This window comes from Phalacrocorax carbo, chromosome 1 (genome assembly GCF_963921805.1).
Source record: "Phalacrocorax carbo chromosome 1, bPhaCar2.1, whole genome shotgun sequence".
NCBI classification, from domain to species: domain Eukaryota; kingdom Metazoa; phylum Chordata; class Aves; order Suliformes; family Phalacrocoracidae; genus Phalacrocorax; species Phalacrocorax carbo.
This window is the reverse complement of record NC_087513.1, coordinates 81,875,190-81,899,839: the sequence shown is the minus strand read 5'-3', so window position 1 is coordinate 81,899,839 and position 24,650 is coordinate 81,875,190. Positions and strand designations below refer to the sequence as shown.

At 41.8% G+C, this 24,650-nt stretch overlaps 2 protein-coding genes across 2 annotated transcripts in view; both read right to left on the bottom strand.

Moving 5' to 3' along the window:
* The window catches only part of ANO2 (anoctamin 2), a 201,398-nt gene extending 183,413 nt beyond the window's left edge, over positions 1–17,985 (bottom strand). The window contains exons 1-3 of the mRNA XM_064437499.1: positions 17,868–17,985; positions 9,266–9,450; positions 6,000–6,401 (exon numbers count right to left, since the gene is read on the bottom strand). Coding sequence (XP_064293569.1) covers positions 6,000–6,401; positions 9,266–9,450; positions 17,868–17,985 — 705 coding nt within the window. The remainder of the gene's footprint in view (positions 1–5,999; positions 6,402–9,265; positions 9,451–17,867) is intronic.
* Positions 17,986–22,176: 4,191 nt separating this feature from the next.
* VWF (von Willebrand factor) overlaps positions 22,177–24,650 on the bottom strand; it is a 140,722-nt gene continuing 138,248 nt past the window's right edge. The window contains exons 51-52 of the mRNA XM_009513179.2: positions 24,369–24,466; positions 22,177–22,512 (exon numbers count right to left, since the gene is read on the bottom strand). Coding sequence (XP_009511474.2) covers positions 22,324–22,512; positions 24,369–24,466 — 287 coding nt within the window. The 3' untranslated portion in view covers positions 22,177–22,323. The remainder of the gene's footprint in view (positions 22,513–24,368; positions 24,467–24,650) is intronic.

The window sequence follows — 24,650 nt, the reverse complement described above, 5'->3', positions numbered from 1 at the left end:
CAGACCCTAGAAAGCAACTCATATAGCAGGAACATTGATAGCACTGCTCAATAGAAATATCCTTACCTAGAGGTGGGGATAGGAGGAGACACAGAAACAAAATGCCCCTCTGCATTGAATAATTTACCATGATGATATTTTGGTTACTCTTGTCCTTCCCAGCTGACAGAATATAAAAGATAAATCCTCCTCCCACTGGCAGAATACAAAAGATAAATCCTCCTCCCACTGGCAAATGGGGAGCATTTCAGTGTGGCAAAACAGTGCAGTTTAATCCCATAGGTAAAATCTAGTTACAGCACTATAAGCTTTTCTTTTGTTCAGGTTGGGGAGGGTTGGCTGACTTGGGTGGGTGTGGAGGTTGTTTGGGTTTGGGGAGGGATTGGGGAGGTCTGTTTGTTTGGTTTTTAGGGTGGGGGTTGGGGGTGGGTTTGTTTTTTACACAACAATTCAAAAATATATCTTGGAATATCAAGCAGAAAAATTCAGTCACAACCACCACCATCAGTAGTGTTGTTATCAACAGTACTGCATAAACAGATACATTGATGACCTTAAGGACTTTCTTGCCTCAAAGTGTAACGTAGCCAACAGAGTTTCATGAGACAACCTTAAAACTATGCTAGCCCTAAAATTCAAGTTAGATGAGCTTCTTGGAGGGTAATTTACACTTGGTTTTAAAATTGTCTTCATCTTCCTCATAAAAGATATTTTCATCTCCTAAATGCTATTTAGCAAAGTACGTTTTATTTCCAATGTGCTTGAAAATGATCCTACTTTGTCAGAATGCCAAGGTATTCCAGTGTCTTCTTATTCTATTCCTATTATGCTTTGCCATACATAATACTGACTGAATACAGTACATGTTGCATTTGCGGTCATTAAAGCAGCGGTACAATTCAAATTTAAGTGAACTACTGATGCTCTACAGTAGGTGAAACACAACAGTTTCCCCCAGAAAAAAAAAAAATTCAACCCCAAGACCTGCCTGCAATGTCAATGGTATTTATTACCCTTCCTGAGAATCAAGGTGGAATATTTGAGGGTATCCTTAAGGTGGCCCTGTCTCAGGCTATTCTTTGTGCAAAATTTTGCTTGGGCCACTAGATTAGACAGGGTTTATTTGGAGATGACTGTCATGGCTTTGGCAGCTAGTTCACAAAGGTAAATGTGACTTGCTGCCATTACTTCACAGTTTACAAAGACATGCCAAAGAACCTGGGTTCTGGCATAGACGTCTTGGAAAAAGAGTTTTACTGTACTTTTAACTGTGTTACTTGGAAGCAGAGGAAGAAAATCCTGCAAATGATAAACGCTATGCAGATTAGCGTGTTTACAGGATCTGTATTAGCAGGGTCTGTATTAGTCACTATGTAAAACTGTAAAATACAAGGTAGTTAATTCTACATATACATGCAAGAGTCAACACCAGGCTTTTTTTATCTAACTTCGTAGGCTGGTCAAACAGAGCAGTCACAGATGCAAACATTATTTTTGTTCATAGCAAACTATGCTAAACAGTAGTTCTACTGCTTTAGTTCTGTGTTGCTATGCTGCTGTCATCAGATGTGAATAGGGAGTTTCCTCTTCAATCTTATTCTTTCCACCAAATACTTCCACATAACCCCAAATTATGCTAATTCGGTTGTTTTCATGGGCACAGGCTGCACTGGACCACACAAATGTTTTGATTTGAAGAGAAGATAACCAGCCAAAGAGCTCCTTAAACTTGATCTGCCACTTGCAGTCTGGGACACATGGAACATCAAGATTGAAAGTTGATAGTGGCAGTATTTTTTATAACACATGGATACATGCTATGGATCAGGTATGACTTTACCAGGAAGCACGGTAAGAAGGTTGTCAAATCTCATTACAACCACCTATCATTATGGGTATCTAATGTCACATTAGAGAGGAAGAAGTTGTAACATTCAATTTCATGCCCATTGCCTTCATCATGCACTTTGGCTTGGACACGCAAAATAATTCCTCAGTTTAAGAACAGGAAAACAAAAAAACCCAAGGTTATCTTAAGAGAGAACAAAGTTTCTCTGGAGGATGGCAATAACAAATGACAGAAAGTTATAAAGACGTTGAAAACTAGTCAAAAAAATCCTTAACTGACAAATAATAAGTGGGTGGATATGGAGACAGACCATAATCTTGCTTATTTGCCACATAGTACAAAAAGAGTAATCCTGCCCTCTCCACATACAAATTATGTATCTTCATTTATTTTCTTTATTCTTTTACGCAATTGTAGGGGAATAGACAGGGATCGGCGACCGGAAGATTACGGGATGTGACGGAAAGATAGACTCCTCCCCATAGGAGTGGCAGGAACAGGAACCGCAAGAGCTATATAAGCGTGTGACGCAGCCAAGTAAACGGACATTTTGTATCCATCATGTTGATGTCTGTGCATCACTGTCCCCAGGGCGGGCAGAGCCCTGTGTCCCGGAGGTATGCGGCCCAAGATAAGTTCTCCCGTAGAAGCGTACAGCTACACGCAATGAATTGGCAATACAAATGAGAAAGGTGCTCACTCCTAGTTGTTCAGCGTATAACAACTATATTAGCATCATATGTTAAAAAAAATATTAACATCATGGAAAAACCCACTTTTTCAAAAAGGTGGTTGTAGAAATAAATATTTTTAAATTGTCATAGTGCTATCCTGTGTTTCTAGAGATGAACTTCCTGACATCTAAATAGTTTTAGCCTACAGAAGTAGGTTCTAGAGGAACTCTAATATAACGTGAGGTTAGTAGGCTGAATAGCCCAATGTAAAAGATGTTGTGCTTAGTTATTTAGGTTAATCAAGCTTACAGTCTTTGCAAAGTAGGGTTAACTGAGATCATAGACTAAGCAACTTCCCAGCCACATGAAGACAGAGGCCCTTAGAAGTCATTAAATGCTGAACCAGCTATATTACTCAGTGAATATATCCTTCATGACTCCCACAATATCAGTTAAAAAAGGACAATGGCTTGTTCTCTTTTTCTTTTGTTGTTTGGGGTTTTTTCTGTTCAAACAATGAGGTTCACAAGAACCAGAACTACATAAGCCCTATCAAAGATTTTTTTTTAGCTGTATAACTACTATAGGCCACTTGGAAAGGACAGCACGGAGATGTTCATTGAAGAACAGAGACATAACAGATATTCTTTTGCCCTCTTCCTTTCTGTTGCAACTGCTTCAAGTAAAAACTCATGCTGTTTCAGGAAAGAGATTGTGTTCAGGATATCCTATTGTTCTTAAATGAATTTTTTCTTTGCAAGACCATATGCAGGTGACATAAGGTAGAGAAGCCAAGGCCTTATCTAACCCAAGGGTCCAAAAGTGGAACCCTTCATACAGGAGCTGCAGCACAGAGGACTGTTTTGAGTTACCTTTGCAGCCAGCCCTTTGAGCAGGAGATCAGACTCATCTTAGGACATGGTTCAGAACATATGGCAAGAGTGAGATATGCATTAGAGAATATGTCTCAACTTCTAATACTACTATATGAAAAAGTTCTACTTGTTACACCACCACTGGGGGGGGGGGGGAACCAACAACAAAAAAACCACCACCAAACAAACCACCACCAAACACTAAAAATGTGCAAGTTGAAAGTCCACTGCATTACATACCAAAAATACAGCAAGCTGTGATTAAGACTGTTCTGAGTTTAAGGAACCTATAAACAGATATTTTTTCTAATACGAACATCAGAAGTTGTTCTCAACACACAATTTTAATCAACATATAAGGCTGGCTGTACCCTTAACATGTGCCTGAGCAGCATGTTTTGTGAAATTCACAGCAAGATAACAAAGACACCAGCTTCAGCATGTTTTAACAGGAGTTATCTAACAGGAAAAAAAAAAAAACAGCCAAGTGAGAAAAAGAAAAGTAAAAGCCACATGTCTAATGCAGGAAAGAAAATGGATCATGCATAGTCCCTTCTTGTTTCTCAGGAGATTCTGGAGGGAAAAACACTTTCCCCTTTTGATTAGACAGCTTGTGTATTGGGCGGGGGTTGAGAACAGGAGTGTCTACGTGCATACACATATACAGATAGAGAATTGACAGGATTGCATTTTTCGTAATTTTCAAAATAAATTTATTTTTCCCATAAAAGAACCGGTTACCAAATAATTTCCTCAGAATTTTCCAGCTCATTTACAAAAAGCCTTTTCCTCTTCAGAAGGAAAAACGTGACAAAAAGCTTTTTCTTGATCAGCTCTCTATGACATCATTTATTACTTTGTGTATTATTTAAGAGCGCACATCATCACTTGGAAAGGGTCTGAACCAGAATTTAAAACCAGCTGGACTTCGCGTAAATAATGAGTCAAATAATCAAATCCAAATCTCCTGCTAGACTTTTCAGGTTCTGATGAAATTCAGAACTGAAAGAAGCCTCCAAAAACAGCTGTTCTCATGGGGTTTATGCAATTTGGTTATAAAAATCATAGCAGTAAGACAGTCATGTGTTAGCAGTACTGAACCTTAACCCCAACGCTTAGCATAAAAGAATCAGGGGCTGAGATCACTTTTTTCTGTTCAGCGCAAGGATGGCTCAGCGAGGCTGTACAGTGAAATACAACCCATAGCCACCTGCAACTCAGCAAACTGAGCAAGGAAAATGTTGAGTCAAAAGGCCGCTCTATTTCTTTCTATTCCTGCCAGTGATTTAACGTGCATATGCTATGCCAAGTCAGCAAGACTCAAATTTTCAGATGTAATCTGCAATTTGGTCCATATTTTGGAAGTGTTGACTGGTGGCACTGAAAGCAATATGAGCTGTAACTTCTCAGCACCTCTGAAAAGAAGCACTAAGTTTCTTAAATTTGGTGTCAAAACAATACAGCACCTAAAACTAGAACCCAAAGGAGACTTCCCTTCAATGGATATAAATATCCATCGCTTTCAAAGAGGTCCAAAGGGATAGCACAACACTCAGTGCCTTAACATGGGATTTGGAAGATCCATGCTCAATTGACCAACTGGCTGCAGTCAGGTAACCTAACCTCAACTCCCAGCTGATACAGCCGTAGTGCTTTCTAACATCATGCACAGGTGATGACAAGAAATACATTAAAGCCTGGGAGGTTTTCCTGTAGCTGTTCATTTTGTAGGTGGAATGAAGAAAATGACACAAAGTTAACTTGTGGCTGGGAAGAAAGCTGAGAGTCACACTGAAAATCACTGAGTTATTCTGAGGAAATATAAAATGTCTTAAAAGCACTTTTCATTCCAGCAAATTATTTGAAAACCTTTCTCATTTTCACTTTAAAATGTAAACACAATGTTTTGTAAGAAAAGTGTGTTCGCTGCAAGCCATAAAAACATTTAGATAAAGAAATAAGTTTTTTTACAGAAGACTGACATTTCTGCTCAATACTACATTAAACGGTAACAGCCACACGTTTCCCAGGCAGTAAGAACCAAACAACATAGAAACACCCCCACCATCTTCTATTTTAAACATGTAAGAAAATAGCTTGTTCAACATATTTCTGCAGGTCCCTAATTTGGTGTTGCCACAGCAGCAGCATTTGACCCAGGGATGTTCAGTACTGAACTACTGCTCAGCAGTAACAAGTTGTCTTTAAAATTAGTTCCTCGAGCTGGCCATGAGACCTACGTCCAGGACATCCTACACGTGCTGCAGCTGCAGAAGCAACAGGGCAGGAGTCAGCGGGGCTGTGTTAGAAGGAAAGCAGCATGCGTACTTATTTTTAAGAGTTGGTACAGGTGTGATTTGCCTCTCAGTTAACATTCATGCAGGGCAGGAATGAAGGCGGGCCAGGCTGGGTCCTAATGTACGTCCTGGCCTCGCCTTCCAAGCCCAGAGAACGGGCAGCCGCGCGCCGGGCACCCAGCTGCCCCGTCAGCACAGCGCGGCCGCGGTTACGTCCTGCGCGTGGCCACCTCTGACACCAAAGCGGCCGTTACCCGTCAGGGCGCCCGGCGCCGCGCGTGAAGACCAACTCTCCGCTGCTTACCTCAGGGTCTTTCTCTATCTCCAGCCCCGCTTCCACCAGGTTGCGCTCGTATTCCTCCCGCTGCAGCCGCTTCTCCTCTTCCAGGGCGTCCTGTGGGCTGAGCTCAGTTGCCTCTGCGCCCGGTGGCCCCGGCTGCTCCTCGGGGGCACGCTGGCCACCACCCTGCCACTGTGGCTCAGCATGGCCCTTCCCAGTCCCTCCGTTCAAAACTAGGGCCAAGGAGGCAGCTCTGTGAGTTGGCTCCAGTGAGCCCGTAGCAGGCGGGTGCCGAGCGAGGCGTTTTCGGTAGTGGTAGGCTAACACGTAGTCGACCTTTCTCTTGCTGTCCCTGAAATGCATGCCACTTGGGGACGCCTTGTCCGCAGCCCCTCCTTGTGTCCCATCCAGGTAGTTGTTTATAATCTGGGAGAGAAACACACAAGTCTCACGGACAAGAAATCCAAAAAAAGCCCAAGAAGCAGCCAGGCCTGGGGTCTATCTCCACAGAAGCACATAAAGCTGTGCAGTCAAAACTGGAGGTCAGCTGGGGATAGGTATGACCTACAAATGTGCGCTCTGCAGACCAGGTTAAGTCACACTGAGCTCCTCCAACTGTGAACAAATGAGAGTGGCTAAAGACAGTGGTCTTGTCCCAATGCTAGGGATACCTACTTGGCAGGCAGGTACAGAGACACACACCAATGTTGTCTCTCTATCCTGCACATACACAGACCATACAGAAGACACCCACAGTTCGAAACAGGATTGAGGAGTGGGAATAAGGATCGCATTATAGACTGGGATATAAGAAAGGATGTGCTGTGGAGGAAAGCTGGGCAGAGGAGGGAAGCAAAAAACAATGTGTAGGAAGAAAGCAAAGAAACTGATCTGCGCCAGAACAGGATGAGGATCTTCAGCATAGTACAAGGACAAGAAGGGTGGGGCTAGAGAGAAATGCTTTGGAAAATACCAGGGATTAAAGAGTATCTGCCCCACAGATGGCTAACAATTCTAGCTGACCTGTATTTAAACATTTTATGAAAAGACTATGTAATAGACCAGTAATGCTTCAAAAGGAAATCAATGACTAAAATTATTCAAATGGTCTATGTTGCACTCAGTCAACCCCTTGGACCACCCCTGCTTCCTTGTCTTGACTCTCTGCGGCACCTGTGTTGAACTCTGAAACCAAATGTAAGGCATTCACTTTCATTTCTTGTTTGTTAAGGTAGCCCATTTGTTTTCCAAAACTGTTACCAACTACCATTTCCAGCGCAATGCTGTAGCTTAAAACCCTTCACAGAGCTCTCCAAAGTGTCATTCATTAGAGTGACACCAGCCCTTCGGTGACTGGGGAATGACATACAAGCAAACAGGGTCAACCTGATCCAAAGCAATCAGCCCATAACCTAATTCCAGACATTTATGGTTCCCACAGGTGGCTACACAAGTAAAATCTTGACAGGTACCATTTACAGATTTCTTTCTCTCCCTACCTCCCCTTCCATTACATGCACCAGTAGTCCTCAATGCAGAGTTAACCAAGCATGCTGTATGGCAGTTTTCTTGTTTGTTAACACGACACAAATTTTTGAAGGTATTATATAAATGTGCATATTATTATATACGCTGACATTTCCCAAATTCTTGTTTTGCATTGCTTTGCTTCACTTAGTTTCCCACAAAGTAGCTTTCAGTCACTATATCACTAAATAAATCTTGGTTTTATATGCATACTACATCCTTCATTCTTTCACGAAATTATCACCAAATAATCTGTTCTGCACATTTCACTTATCACACACTTTATGTGTAAAGTGTATATATAGTCCCTTTAGGCATACCTAAACTTACACTCAGCACTATATTCTGGCAGAATATAAAACTGCTTGGGAGATAGCATTTTATTGCAGTTCCCCATTTCCTAGTTAGATACGTTTTCAGCTTGTACTCACAGGCAGCCCATGTAAACCTCCTGGATCCATCTCTACCACAGTGAAGAAAAACCAGTTGCAGATTTCTAGTCTCCCTTCCAGAGGGTTTCACACTCTACAGTGCAGAAATAATGATGTCACCACTGCCAGGTCACTGGCACAATGCAATGCATTAGCTGACTCTAAGGAAGATGAGCTCTAAGCATCCTCTCCTCCCTTACTGGCAAGTAAGGCAGAAATGAGAAGCACAAACAAAATGTAGGAGATGGAAAAAGGAGGTTTGAAAGCATGAAAACTCACTAAGAGGTTTTCCTGTTTATTACCTGTGTGTAGCCAGCTGCCACATCCCAGCCACCTGAGAGAGCACCATAGCAACATTTGGCGTTGCTGGAGTTACACAGAATAAAAGGATGAGGAGATAAAACAACGCCTCTCTCTCCCTCCCTCTCTGTTGCCTCTTTTCCTCATTCTTGGCTGCAAAGTGGCAACCCCATTATTATGGGCATCTATTCCACAGAAAACAAATCAAAATCCCCACAGATTTCAGTAAGGACATTTTCTGGCCCTAAATTTGCACTGCTTTCATCACCATGTGACATTCTGGCTCAAGAAGACCTTATTAGGAAGTAACACAAGTAAGTTGCAATTTGCAAAACATCACTGAAGGACCTATCAGTATTTTTCTCTCCTCCCCTCTCACAACCATTGTAAAAGTCAGAATCAGTGACATAAATTACTATCTTCAATCCCACATTCATTGCTTCATGACATTTCCAAAACAAGTAGCCAGTGTACCAAGCAATAAGAAAAAGGGAAGGTAGGATCTGCATGTCATGATAATTTTATTCTAGTCCTCTAACAGCCAATATATCACTACAAACATATCCCAAGAGATCTCTCTTCTAACAACAGCTCTGCTCTGAAGACTAGGCACACTACACTTCCACTTTCCAATCCAGCCCACGCTAACACCCGGGCATGTGTTGGCCCAGGTTTTGCACAGGGGTAGCCAATTTAGCCATCAACCTGCAGATCTTTTCCTACACTAGGGGTAATAGCACCACCACCACCACCCCTCATTCCTGCTCTGAAGGATTTTGGCTAAAGTAAATAATTAAGAAAAGCTTGGTGAGACTACTAGAATAGCAGTTTGTTCTTGATGTAGAGTAAGAAAGCCTACTGAACTACCTAAGGCTATAATATCAGTTTATTTGCATAGTCACTTTTCCCAGGACAGCATGGATTTGCCTGACACACAGGAGGAACACACCATGCTCTGCACACCCTGCTTCAAGCCTCTTCCTCATCTCAAAGGCATTACAGGTAAGTCGATGAACATCAAATCCTACTTACAGAACTGCTGAAGGACTCCATACAGCTGAGTGCGTCAAAGGCTCCATTGGTCCCACTGCTGTTCAAGGAAGTCCGGTTTTGAGGAACTGTGAGGTATTTGCTGTTGTATGCTGAAAAAGAGTCCCTTGCTGATTTTGCTGTCTTCTGTCTGTTCAGAGTTGGGTGTGAGGAGGCTAGAGGAAAGTCTGAGAATGAAAGACAATTTTTGTTATATAATCCAGGTTTTGTACAGATAGCTTCCTAAAGGAATAGGAAATGCTGTAGTTAGTAGGCACTATTCAATGTTAGATGCTGTACTTCAGTAAATGGAGAGGGGTGCACACAAGTGCAGAGGAACAGCAGGTACTTTCCTGTGTGAACTGCTGGGGAAGGGGGAACAATGATACAACACCGCACTTAGCTCAGCCTCTCCCTGGCCGCTCAATAGCGTTTGTACTGCTGCACTTCAGTCGTGAGGTTAGGAGCTGTAAAGTCTGTCCTTTGCAGCAACCTAATCACCCCCCAGGATGCTGTGAGTCTTAAGTGACTTCACCATAGTCCTTTGGGCAGCATTCATGCAGATGGAAGCTAAATCACCACAGATAAACTGAGTCACATTTGCTTATGACTTACAACTAGGCCTGAAATGGACTGTGTTTCAGTTCTAGTGTGATGTGACCAAATATAGTGGGATCAGGTACAGATAGAAACTTCTGGCTAACAATCAGTCTCCACTAAGAACTCTCAACTACCGAACATGTAATGGTATGAAACTCTTATAAAGTACATCTAAAATTATGCATGCAGGTTTTGGCTTGAGGCACTAACATCTTGAACCATTTAGTTTTAGATGTGTTCCCCATCTCTTGTATTGACAGATTGCATGATCACAATGCAGCATAATAGAGGGGGTGAAGGGGTGGGGAGTTGCGTGCCAGCCCCTGTTCACGACCACCACCATTGGTTAGCTACATACCTGTCACAAAGCACTGTACAGCAACAACAGAATATGAGAAGAATGCTTGGTCGCAGGTAGGAAATGCAGAAAGTCAATCCCATATGGGTATTAGCACAGTGAAAAGAACGATGATAAAAAGTAATAGGTACAGAAACTCTTTTGACATACAAATGTTTCATACTCTTCCCCCCTCTAGTGGTGCCATAACTGAAATGGACTTGGTTGTTCTTTACCCATTGTTTCTTTGAGAAGCTTATTGGGGTGAAAAAACTATGGCTTGATCCTTCAGAAATTAGTGTTTTCTACCAGAGAGAAGACACAGCAGAACCATCTGCCTATATAGTTAGCCCTACTACCACTAAAGAGGAGAAGCACCATGCCTCTCCTGTCAGGACTTCTGTCTTCCCCAGGAAGAAGAAATAACTGGAATATTCATTGGGTCCTATATATCCAGGGAGACACTACATCTATAGTATCTCTTCTTGCCTTCTCATGTGGCAATCCTAGTAATGCTGCAGTTCTTTTCCTCCACCTTCATCTTTTGTCTAAGGAAATAAAAAGCTTCAACAGCATAGTATAGTTACTTTCCAGCCCGGGAGACACTGCCCTATGAGATTTGCTGCACTGTATTATGAAAAAGCAATTTCACCTTCTCTGTCATAGGAAAGGACTGGAAAATTTGGGCAGTTTCCTCCACACCTTGCTCATGGTGATAGAGATGGGGGAAGAGGGAAGGCAGCAACAGCTGTGTCTCTTGCTTAGTATTCATGAGACTGAAGAGTGTTTCTCCTGCATTGCTGAAACAGCCATGTGACAGAGATACCTTGCATTGCATCTCAAAATTGAAGCATGAAGGGCATTGAAGGAGGTGGCTGCATGCAGGAAACCTATAGCGTTGCGCGGTGATTATCATCTTCTAATAATTCAAGGAAAATCTAAAAGAATATTCTTACAGATGGTGATAGCAAAACTTTCTTTTTTGGGGGCGGAGGAGGGTGTATTTCTGAAATCTGGAAGTCATATTTCCACCTTATTTAATTGAATCCCTTCTTCCCCTCCCCAAGAATCTAAGGCAATGTCTGCCTCCTACTGCTAATCTTCTATGCCTTCTACACAGGCTGAATCTACTTACTCACAATCATGTGCTAAGAGAGGAGCTAGTAAAATGCTAAAGAAACAAATGCACAGACCTTACCCCTAAATGTTGTGATTATTCTTATGTTTCCTGTCAATAATAAATTAGGGTTCTGCGGCACTTGAACAGTAAAGTAGATTGACTCACCAGTCTTCCTTTTCTGATCTCTCAAGAAGCCTTGACCTTGGTTTACTTTAATGAAGCTCATAATGATGCCACAAGGGAAACTCAAGGAAAATAATTAGTAAGTAAAGATTTCATCCCCAAAGGCTACACGCAGTGTTTCTCCAGTATTTTCAGACTAAGCTTGGGATAACTCACAAGACCTTTGCACAGTCAATTAAAGACCTTGTTTTTTCTTTTCCCAGACCTTTTAACTGGGCCTAGGAAAAAATATCTGCAGTTTCTTTATAATAAAATTATTTGATTTCCATTATGCTTCCCAACCTTCAGAAACTGTGTCATGAACCTGAGGTTAACATTGGTAAGGAGGTGAAGCAGTCAGGGACTTCCAGTCAGAATAGGTTTTTTGATGGAAATGGAATTTCCATGTCTGGATTGGGAAGACTCCTGTTCTCCCAAAAGCTTTTCATGTTCCCAAATCAAACCAACAACCAAAACGTTTTGTTCTGAATGAGATCCACATTTGACAGTGCTTGCCTGTGGTACTGCAGCACTTCAGGGGCTTCTGCATCAGATGCTGCCTGACCTCACTCTACCCTGTAAGCCTTTATAACATCTGGCCTTACATGTTCTCATTCTGTAAATATTCTAGAGGAATTAGTATCAATAGAAACAAGCTGTGTGTGTATGTGCATATATATATATAAATTTTTATACATGCACAGATGCATAGCTTTCGTACATATATATATCCCCAGAGAACAGCAGTAGAGTGAATCTTGAATTCAAACTGGAAAGCAAATATTGAAGAAATACACTCATTCTAGAAAAATAGCCTGGGAGCCATCCCCCCAGTCAAACATCTAAGCTGTAAGTGGCTTCCAAGGACAAGCTATCTCCAGAACAGAGATCAGTGACTAGCTCTAGTTCCAGCGCCAGTTCACAGCCAGTAATTATGTACTTGCTTGCTCAGTCTCTCTGCACTCCTTTGCTTTGGCTTTTTGTAAACTTAAGGGTTGGCTGCATGTGCACCAATTGACCTCAACGTTTGAGTTGCCAATTCCTTGTCTAAAGTGCAAAGCTGAAGAAGCTGCACATACTGCCGAAAGTGGAAGGACTGAGAGGGTGTGTTAAAGGACCATACTGCTTGTGAAATATTCATTAAGGGAGCCTACCTAATTAGGAACTCTGTATGAAATCCTGAGTAACAGCCAATTATCCAATCTGAGTGGTCCAGATGGTCAGATTATCATAGGCAGAACCACTTGCAGAATACATTGTAAATGGTTTGGCCACCCAGGACACAGACACTGGCCTGCTTTCATTTATCATCTTCTCTTTCCAGATACATATCAGAAATGGGCTGCATTTCTGAAAGACACCAGTCAGAAGTATACCAGTATTTGCACAGACTCCTCTGCAAGGCTGTTCAAAACATCTGCAATTTAGGAGCCTTTTTTGGCAAACTTGTTATTCCTTCGACCCTCTGAGTAGGTATGAAAAAGAACTACTAGAATTCACTGTTTTGATGTAGCTTGACTTAAACATATCTTTTTTAAAGGACATATATATATATAAGTAAAAAGATACACCATGGTTACACATATGTTCTTTACATCCCCACTAAGCTGATGACTTCTCAGTTCTGAATATGCACATCTAGAGTTGCTGATTTCAATACATCCAGCCACACCTGTATATGTATTTCAGTCATACTGCAATTTTCTTTTTCAAGCTGCCACCCCTTGTCTCCGCTTCTTCCTCCCTTTGGTTGCATCCCCAGTTTCATTCCCCAGGAGGTCTTCTAGCCCAGGGCATATGGCTGGGACAATGTGATGAAGATGGAAAGTAGACAGAGAATTGCATGGGGCTGTGCTGCCCACCTTACGCCTCAGCAGGACTGTACCATATCTGATCTTGTCTGAACCATTACTTCCAGCAAGCCACACCTGTACTTCCATTTCCCAGAAACTTCCTCTAAGTTCCTCCTCTCCATGGCAGGCAGGCTTCATACCCTCTAATCTGAAATTTGGTTTAATTTGTACTGTGCTGCATTAGAGAGCATTAGAGACAATCCAAAAGCCTTATCTGTCTCTAATTCCTATGATTCTTAAAAGACACTAATGGTAGTTCTGAAGGCACAGTGGAGAGAATCACACTCTGCTGCAGCTCTGAGTTTGGTAGAGCTGTGCACAAGAATTCTGGCACAAGATGAGCTTCTTCCCATATCACCATATACTTTGAGACTATAATGAGTCAATAAGCTGTTAATATGCAGTCAACAAAGCAACTTTTCCATAACCTTCTGGCCCTTTGTATGAATGCATATTCACTGATTCCCTAAAGTTAAGAGTTATTGGCACAAAGGATAATAACAATCCTCATACAGTCACTTTAGTGAAAAGAAGGCCTATGATCATCTGCTTCCTGGGGGAAGGTGAGTCTGGAGCAGAGCATGATAGAACAGAGCAGTGAGTGACCCTGCTGACAGGGAGCCCACATGCAGAGCAGCAAGTCCAGGTCAGGATCAGGGCTCGATACAGTGATCAGGATCAGACACAACCCAGTGATCCCCCAGCAAGACAACAGTGGCACGGTAGGTCTGAGGTCAAGCTGGGAAGAAGAGCCAGTGGGTCTGGGTCAGGGCCAAACTGGCAATTACCTGAGACTGGGCACAGATGTAGCTGCTACTCAGCTGCAGTGTAATGCAGGTGGGGGCAAGCGGTAAAGCCTCAGTTTAAAAGCAGTTCCCAAGGGAAGGGAGGGAAGCTCACTTCCAGCTTTCTTCACAACAGCTCTGGTCCATAAAGGAGCTGGCCTTGGACTCAGCCAACTAAACTCTTTAATGTGACCAGCTAAACACCTAGATGGGGTGATGCGCTCTAGGCCCTGACAGCCCATCCCTGAACTGCTGCCAGAAACAACATTGCAGCACCTCAAACAGACAGGGGCAGGCAAGGCAGAGAGTATGGCTCCTTGCTGGCTTTGACTGGCCTGAGTAGCTACGGTCACAGACACAAGTGTAATAACCTTGGTTGTGCCCCTTTGGTAGACCCTCATGCACAAGAGCCCACATCTCCAGCATTAAGAGCAGGAAGAATGTACCTCAATTAAGAGATGCTCACTCACCTCTGGCACATGCCATGAACCAGAGAGTCTTTTAAAGGTGGAAGATTATGAAACTGAATGGTCAAGAATGAAGGAAATGGAGTAGAGCTGTGGAGATATATGTGGGAACCACATGGTATAAAACAAAAACTTGCAAAAACTTGACCCGCCTAAGGAATGGCTTCATTAACTGAAGACTTAATGGAGCTGTATCTATAAAATACAACTGTACGTATAACTTCACAGGCTCCCCTTTTTTATTTTTTTAATCTTAGTCTAAGCATAAAGATTACAGGAAGTCCCTGCTTTTTCTGACATAAAGTATATATTAGCACTAACTCCAGCAGTGAAGGACCAGGGATAAATAAAGGACACTGGAATAACTTGACAAAGATCTAATTAAATCTAATGGCTCTTTGCGCACTGTGGTCTGGTATGTAAATAATTTTAGGATGGGGACTGGATGGGAGAGCACAGAAATAGCAGGACTGAGTGAGCTGCATGATAGTTCAGAGTTCACAGCTCTAACAATGAGATAATGTGGAAACAACCACAGAACTTTTGACCGTATCAGTAAAGGAGTAGTGACGCAGTATTAGGACTGAACATTTTTCTAAACTTATACACTGGGAACTAAGACACAGGCTTTATGCACTGAGCAGATTTGTTCCTTGCATATGGGAACTGAAAGCTCACTGCTGCACATTGTCTTCTGAAAAAGGATATTGCTTGTTCCCCCCAGTTGCATTGCAACAAGGCAAATGCAGATGGAAACAGCCGAAGTCTAGCACAAGACATTTGCCTAGTAATTGTCTTTTCTACATGGATCACAGCACTGACCCACAGCTGCACTCCTGAGCTTCAGAAGAAATGAATTCTGTGTGTTTTATCTCTGAACTCTCTGTATGTAACCTGGGCTACAGACTTTTCTTGGCTTTATTTAGGTTTCTTCTTTTTTAGATGGAAGAAGACACAGAAGTCCTTTCAAAGTATTCCTTTCTCTGTTCCCCACCCCTTTTCCACCTATTCAACTTCATAGGCAGCAATTAACAATGAAGCAGAGAATAAACTTACCGTGTGTGTGTGTTTCCATGTTGCCTGGAGGTTTGGCTGGAAGTTGCGTCAATGCTAATAGGATGTGGCTACGCTGATCTTGTGCACAGTCTGCTTCTGCACTGGCTTAACTAGTGAACAGCACTAGCAGCTATTTCCATCCTGGCTTGATCCTGCTTTAAGCAAATCACAAACTGAAGCTAATTAGTGAGACCTTCTGTTTTGGTGATTACCATCACGGAGGAAAGAAAGGGAAAAAGGCAAAACTTGCATGACCTGAGAGGCCATGGCAATTCTCTGCTGGAACTTCAGCATCTTTTCTTCGTGCTCCATATCACCTTAACAAGCAATGTAAGAGGCATATTTTGTCCTAACTCCCCAGAAGGCAGTGGAGAGGGAGTGGAGGAGAAGAATTAAAAAAGATAATGCAAAACCAGGGCTCTACAACAGAGCCAGCTCTGTCCAAAATACTGTTGTTCGAGGATTAGACTATCTTGGAAGTAGTCTGTGTGGGGAAGAGTGTCTTTATATCTGCAAAGTTTTACAGTGCTTCCAGGTAGGAGGTAAGTGCAGAAACCTTTTTATAAGGCTCTATGTCAACTGCTCAAGTTACCTTACTGCCTGGATGCTGTGCTGTCATTACTGCATGAAATATTCAGGGGATTATCTTGTAATCAACTGTCTAATCAGAACAGGTGATGGATCCTACTTAGCCTTCAACCTTACAATTTAAGCAAAGTATTGGGAAGAAAAGTTGTTGATGACTAATACCACCTGAGGAAAGACTTTTGTTTGCTGATGATAATTGGAGGGAAGCGTAATTATTTGGTGTTCAAATCTTTTTCTTTTAGCCTGTTTATGACACTACGACAGTTCCTCTTGTGTGAGAGGGGAAAATGGATTTATTCAAAGACTGAATAAAGTACTGTGTTTCTACTGCGAATTAGGATCAGGTACTGTGTCATGACTGGCAAGAAGCATGGTTGTCTGTATCACAGAGAGATGTATTGATGCACTATGGCTAATCTATCAAAGATACTGAGTGTATACAAGAGGCAGTGGGGCTGTTGTGTCCCAAAATTTGGGCTGGGTGTAATAAAACTTTCCCAGCAAGGCTGAGAAATACATGTGCTGGTTTAAACTCTGAACAGATTTTCACTGAGTAGTTGTCCTTTTAATGAAACAGAGAATAAGATTAAATTAGAATGTGTTCATCTGTTTACTTTGGCTCAACTGAAGTGCCACATGAGGAATCTTATGTGTAACCTACATGTTACATGCCTGATTTTACTTAAAAGGGAGAGAGGGATCAGGAGTCTTGACTCCACCTTGAACAGCTTTATTCAGGTCAGTCAAACCTTTATGCACTATGTCTTACCCCTGACAAAATGGGAAAAGGACTGATAAGGTCTTTGGGCATACAGAGAAGACGAGTACATTACATGTTACAGAATACTTTTCTTAGCACTTGCTTTAGTATTCACAGAGAATAATGTTTTCAGATAGGAAAACTTAAATCATTCCACTCTTATTAGTTCCTCCTTTGGAATGGCATTTCCTAATTTCTAAGTAATGTATCAATTGGTATCAAATACTTGTTGTTCTTACCCTCCTAGTATCCTATGTTAATCTCAGAATAACATTTAGAAACTGCCTTCAGTTACAAAGCAGGGGAAAACCTGGATGCTATATCTTCTGGACTGACTAATATAAAAACTATTAGATCACAGAAGTAAAAAAAGATAGCATATTAAAAAAAAAGTGTTCTCAGTTGCTGTGTGTAAGCTCTCTAGCAGAGGGGATGCTACTTCATACAGGCTTTTGGTTGCACACTAGCCCATACATACAAGTTTTGAGGTGGTGTGCCTGTAATTTTTCTTAATTTCATAACCACTCCATCCTATTGAAAAAATGAGTTGCACTTTGTTCCAACGTCCACACCTGCACAGATCTCAGCGTAGTTCATGCTTACTTGGCACAGGACAATAGTGTAATCACTTAGAGCTTCTGGTAGCTTTGCTAATAAAGTGGGATTGAAGACTACTCCAAGGGAAGCAACTGTTAAACTGGTTTTTGCTTTGATGTTTTATAACCAATTAATATGCTACCTGGATAGGTGTATACAAACCTGCTGCTTTGTATACACTTATGTCTGGGAGAGGGGAATGAAAACTTGTTGAAAATTATGCTATTTTATATCCACATTATATGCTGCACCAATTAAATTCTAAAACAGAAAGGCATACCCGCTAACTTTGGAATCTTATAGGAATGTAGATCCAGGTCCTGCCGGGATACCTGCAGACTCAAAGGACTGCACAGGCTCAAATTACTAGCTCCTATAAGCCATAAGGATGGGTCCATTACAGGTAACACAGTTAGCTCAGGTAATAAATAATATACACAGGAGGCAATATGAGGAGGAAGCAATATCCAGCTGGTAAAGTGGAGCTAGGTCCGCAGTCTATTTTTAAGGACATTTTCCAACAGCTAAAATCATATCTGGGCATTGCTGTTCCCTGAGGTAATGTAAGTATAGCGTTAGTTGATAATGCAGAGTTGTGACAGATAATGGCAGTATACCAGATTGTGTTTCACCTGCTGTAGAGGAGTGGTGCTTGGAAGTCTGTAAAAGTTAGGAGAGAGATTAGGTGCTTTTAATAATTAAGAAGTTATATGACTCCTCCCCAAATCAATTTAAAGTTCCTGTAAACATATCCTGTAGCATGCCAGCTGACCATGAGCCAGCAGTGTGCCCAGGTCGCCAAGAAGGCCAACAGCATCCTGGCTTCTGTCAGGAATTGTGTGGCCAGGAGTACAGATGTGATTTCCCTGTACTCAGCACTGGTGAGACCACACCTTGAATATTGTGTTCAATTTTGGGCCCTTCAGTACAAGAAGGATATCAAGTCACCGGAACGTGTCCAGAGAAAGGCAATGAAGCTAATGAAGGGTTTGGAGAACAAGTCTCATGAGGAGCAGCTGAGGGAACTGGGGTTGTTTGGCCTGGAGAAGAGGAGGCTGAGGGAAGACCTTATGGCTCTCTACAACTACCTGAAAGGAGGTTGTAGTGAGGTGGGTGTTGGTCTCTTCTCCCACGTAACTAGCAATAGGATAAGAAGAAATGGCCTCAAGTTGCATCAGGGGAGGTTTAGACTGGATATTAGGAAAACAGCCTTTACAGAATGACTGGTCAGGCATTGGAACAGGCTGCCCAGTGAGGTGGTAGAGTCACCATCCCTGGAGGTGTTCAAAAATCATGTAAACATTGCACTTTGGGACACGGTTTAGGAGGCATGGTGGTGTTGGGTTGATGATCTTAGAAGTCTTTTCCAACCTTAATGATTCTATGATTCTATGCTCAGTGATCCAGCCGGTCTTCTGAAGTAGTGGGACATGTTCCAAATCATTGGTGGAAACGCAAATACTAAGGTAGCTCAAAACCATCAAAACTCACAGGCAGCATGTACAAGTTGAAAAACAATGTTCCTCAAAGCCTTGATTCTGCTGGTTAATGTTAATGGCTCATTCTGATGTATGAACTGTCTGATGTGTGGGCACGGTACTGCTGTTTGTGGACACAGTCCCCTCCTAAGCAGGTACTTGATTACGGGCTTGATTTTATTCTTCACTTCTGCTAGGGAAGAATGCCTCTGGAAACAGTGGAGTTTCATTAAGTGAAACTGGGCCATCTGAAAGGCAACTGAAACTTGAATGGAGGAACTCAGAGCTCATTGCCTTACTGGCACCACAAGAGCCTTAGATGAAAGGCAGCTCTTTTGTAGCAGACTGCCTGAAAAAAGCTTGGTTCTCATACCAGCAGGTCAAGGCCAAAAATTAATGTACCTTCTCAGTCTGTTAAGGGAGATGTTATAATATGCCCTTCCTTTTGCTCTTTCCCTCTTGTCTGTTTCTATGACAGGATTTTCAAGGAAGAAGATCCTTCTGGCCTTGAGTACAACAGGGCTTTGTCTTTGCCTGGAATATGTAGGTACAAGCTAGGCCTGAATAATAACATATAGACCATATGGAAGCCCATAGAACTCTATTCCGTAAGAAAACCCAGAACGTTCTCATGCGATATATTGTGTGCCCACTTTGGTCCATATACTGGCATAGTTGCCTGAAAGCAGAATTGCAACCTAGGAAGGTAAAGAAAAGCCATGTAGTATGAGACAAATTCTTGAACCAGTGTAAAGTCTTACTATAGTTCTGCTTAGCCAGTTACACTGAGCTACATCTGCTATGAATTTGACCCTGTAACCAAGCAGTCTTTCCAATAAATAATCTAGAGTTCCTTATGAAAAATACTAATTGCTGTAGTCTGAAAGCCAATATCGTTATTTTAATCTGTTTCTCTCTTGAGACACTTAGATCCACAAGATTTTTCTTGTTAATTGAGGTAGAAGTGATGAAAGCAGGAATGTTTGCCCCTCTCTTAGTCAGATCCGTCCATCCACTTTGTTGCTAGTAGAAAATACTAGCTCTGTGTGTCTGCTTTTCAGAAGCTCAGAAAACTGTGATTCCATCTCTGCTCTATGGATGCTGCTGTTTGCCCTCCCCATGCTGATAAGCTGGTGCCTGACTCATACAATGATCTCATTAGAAGACTTTTCTTCAGCCATGAAGCCTTAGGCCACAATCCTGTCTGCTTTCATGAGCTAAGAAAGGTCAGTCTGGGCGAGGGCACCGATGGAAACAAAGGGGTAGTCCACTGATGGTAAAGGGCAGAGAAAAACATTGCCTTTTACCACCTGTCTCCTCCTTTTCTCTGGTCCTCTCTGATGTAGCAGGCTGCTATACAAGGAGCTGCTTATTTGCAGCTTCAGATGAGCTGCTGTGCAGCCGTATTACCTGGGTTGACCCAAATCCATCTGTCAGGAAGCTTAATAACCAGAGGCAGCTACAAGGAGCTAGGGCGAGGCTGGAGGAAAACTGGTGGCAGATCTACTGCAGTAAGTGGGGCTGGTGCCAATTAAAACGGTTTATCTCCCTGGGTTATTGTGGTCCCATAGCAGAAGAAACAGATGCATAGAAGGCCCATGCTTCTCCTAGCACCGTCCAACAATAGGGGATGTCTTGAATGAATAATAAGGGGAAAAAGGGCCTACAATTCAATATGTGTTGAATCCACAGCTGAATGACAGAAAGGAAGCAGCAGGGATCTACCTGGTTCCTCTCCATAAGGAATACAGCTTGCCTTTTTAGTTGAAAGCACAGAGGGAGTTTTTGTTTGCTCCCAAAGGGAGCCATTCATGCAGACTGGGAGGTGTTTTGGCCCATTTAATTATGTGACATGGCATTCATGTGAGGACCATTAGCTTTTAATCTCAAAACTTTCCTCTCTGTGACCCAGGGACAATGGTGACAATGTCATCTGAAATGCCTTCCATTTCTACAGATGCCAGCCTAAAAACTGCACAAGAATAACATGATTTTCTGACCTTTTCTGCTAGGCTTCTCAGGTGCACTCTTACCCTTCAGGACTTATATGTATGCTTTTCACTAGTTCAAGAACACTTCTGCTACAGCTGGAGAAACTATGATTTTTTTTCACCCATAACTTATTCTTAAGCCTTACTGATCTAATCACAAACATATGAAAAGTTTGGGGTCACTTTTTTATGTAATACACCTCCTATATCTGAATTACAAATACTATGCAAAAAAAAAAAAGTTAACCCAACTCAACAAGAAGTTTAAATATTTCTTGTCTTTCAAAAACTGTCTTTCAAATGAACAGTTTTCCCTCCCTCATATTTCTTGAGGAATTACTACTTCCCAGTGAAACTCCTTGACTGGCACTAGATTCCACATGACCAGTAACCCACTCGAAAATCTTTTGTGTTCCATGGCCTGACCAGACCAAGTGGAATTTAAATCCTGTTAAATTCATCCGTGGCAGCAGTAACTAAATTAAACCTGCCACTGACAATTCTGCGTTTGAAAGAATTCTAACCTTTGTAGGTAATGCAATAGATAAAGGTCTGGTACCTGGAAATATGGGAGATTACTGATGAGCTTTCTCTGCAAATTGGTCTGCGGAAGTGCTGAAGTAAATAGTAAAAGCTGTCCCTCAGCCCATTCACAAGTACTGAGGACTTACAGAAATTACACAACCTGTCCTCAGCACACAATTTCTTTGCATTCAGCTTCAGGAGGAATATGTGTATGCATTGCAGAAGATATTTGGTTGCCTGAGCCATAACCAGTATTGTTTTTGTACCAAGATCATCACTTTGTTACTATGCAGTCTTACTCTGAAATTACTGCACTTCCTAACTGGATGAAAAAATAAGACCGAAAACCTAAAATCATATAGTCTATCACCAAGGTCTGAAGTGGGGAATGGAAGTGTAATGTCTCTGAAGCCAATGCTAAACGCTTTGGGATATGTCCTTTAAGTAGAAGCAAGTCTCTGTTATTGTGTGGTGGGTTTGTGTGCTTTTTTTTTGTTTTTAATAACGTGGATTACTTTCCATGGTGAAGATGGAGAACAATACAATCTACAATACCTTATCTATAAACAACACCAAGAATAATCAGAAAATGCTCTGTTGTGCTAGTAAGTTTTACTGTTTGCTATGCTGATACAATTAGTTAGTCAGGATTCTACTGGATAAAATGGTCTACAGAGAGAAAATGAGGCTTGCTCCCTCATCACAAAACTTAAGATTACACAACTGCGTTTTTTGGAAATATTCAGTCTGTACACTTCCGAGAATAGCATTCACACTGAGAGGCAGAAGGGATGTAATGCTGCACCACCGTCCCATTGGCACACCGGAGAGGGATTGTGACTGTCGTCGTTTGAGTGGCTGTACAGCAGCTGCACAGGTCTTCCCATTTCCCTGTCTGAACTGAGTATCTGGTGTTGCTTCTGCACTTCCCCTAAATGGAAAAAAGATATACCAAGTATGAACAGTGCCAGACCTCAGTGCAATCAGAATCCAGGTTCTTCCCTTCAAAAGAGCCGTGGATGACTTTCCCTGGCATTCAGTACTCTGCTGTGAAACGTGAACTCAGAAACAGGTATCTGATTCCAGAATGTGGGGTGCTGGTCAAAGAGCAATGTCTTATGAGCATGAGCATAAGCATAGCAAAGGACAGGTGAAGAAACTGGTCACAAAAAAATAGCCTATAATTTCAAATATCAGAGCTGATATCCAGGGCTGTTGTGTTGGTTTCTAAGCACATATGGTTATCGTCTCAGCTGTATGAGATCATGCATTCACAAAGTTCTTTAGCCCAAATGTTGCAAGCCACACATCCATTGTTATCCTGCTGGTTGCTATCTTTCCTTGTTCTACTTGTCTGGCCACTTTACTAATTTAGACCAAGCTGTCAATGCCTGTAGCTATAAGATTTCCTGATGTAAAAACAAATGGCCCCACATCAAACTCTGGCAGCGTCCATTTCTTTTTGTGGCTCTGCTCTCTCTTATTCGTGAGATTAATACAAAGAAATTGCATAGCATTATCAGGGAGGATTTTAGGAACACTGTATTCAATACCAGCTATAGCAGGGGTACTTAGTTTACTCAATATATGGTCAGATACACAATATAAAATCTATACTTTTGCAGGGGAAATATCAATACATACGATTTTATGGCTACGAACCTGATTATCACTGACTTGTGGACAGGACAAGAGATTGTTCTATGAATTGTGAAGTGACTGAAACAGATAATTTTTTTTTTTTTTTCCCCTAATGGAATGTAAGTGGTTTTGTTGTTGTTCTTAAAGGTTTCACTCTTATTAAGACTTGTATAGCTACCTGGTGAAGGGCCTTCATTTGCTATCTGAAAAGTACAGGCATGTATGCCCTTAATACTTCTCCTCTGTGTTCCCATTCTTTTCCCAGTAGTCATGAGAAAGAGAGAGATTAATTTTGCCTACTGCCTTAACTACAAAAAATACTCAAGAGGCTGGCTGCAAGCTATCTTCTTGACTGCCACCCTTGTACGCCATAGCTTGGTTGTATACAATCCTTGTATGAAGCCTGGTTATCTCAGATTGAGCAGCTGTCCTGCTACAACCCAGCCAGGGAAGAAAATATAATCTTTGGTTCCCATTCTCAGATCGATGGGAACATCCAGAAGGGAAGCCATGCTCCTGTTTCAAATGGAAGTTGCCCTATAAGGTGTAAGCACTGATGGGCAAGACATTAAACTTTTAATCTGATTGTGGAAGAAATGCACAATATGTGCAGATCACAACATCTTAGTGCTCAGGCTAAGAGAAGAGTCATAGAGCTTACAGAGCACAGAAGTAAAATCGTAGCACTCAGTTTAAATATCTTTTAAAGTATTATGCATATAAATACCTATTTACACTCATAAATCAACTTCAGAGGCTGAAGAGGGATATGTGTGCTTAACTGTAGACTCAGATCTGAAAATCAGCTTCACTAATACTAAGATGAAAATTCTTTTTTCATGTAGAAAGTCCTAACAAAGCCACTTCAGAGTCAGTTTCTGATGGAAGCAAAGGAGAGTGGTACAAGCAAAGCTTTTGTGTCTGTGTCTTTTTTCATGTTGGCTTGAATATGGAAAACTCAGCATCATTAAATTACTTTAGGATATAAAGTGTCAATGAGATTTACACTGTTTGAGCGAATCAGGACAGGAACTGATGCTACACTTACTGACGTGAAGCCACAGTGAAGGCAAAGGTTTCCCTTGTAGAAGACAGAAAGGGGGCAAAGGCAGGTCTTGGGGCAGGGGGGTTGCTTTCGTTATTTACCTCGCAATGAGAAATAGGCACTTCCTTTTCAGCCACACATCCGTTGATATTTGAATACTGCAGCCTGGTACTTACTGGTCGACATTCCAATTTCACACCTACCGAGTTTAAAACAAAAAGTGTTTGACAGTGCTGACAACTGTGGTTTTTTAACTCCCTTCTTATTACTGAAATTGCTGTAAGTGAGATGTCATTACTGGTAGGATGCCTAGCAAGAGAATTAGATATGTCTCCTTAGAGTGAGCAATGTAGACATGTGTGACTACATCACACTACAGCCCT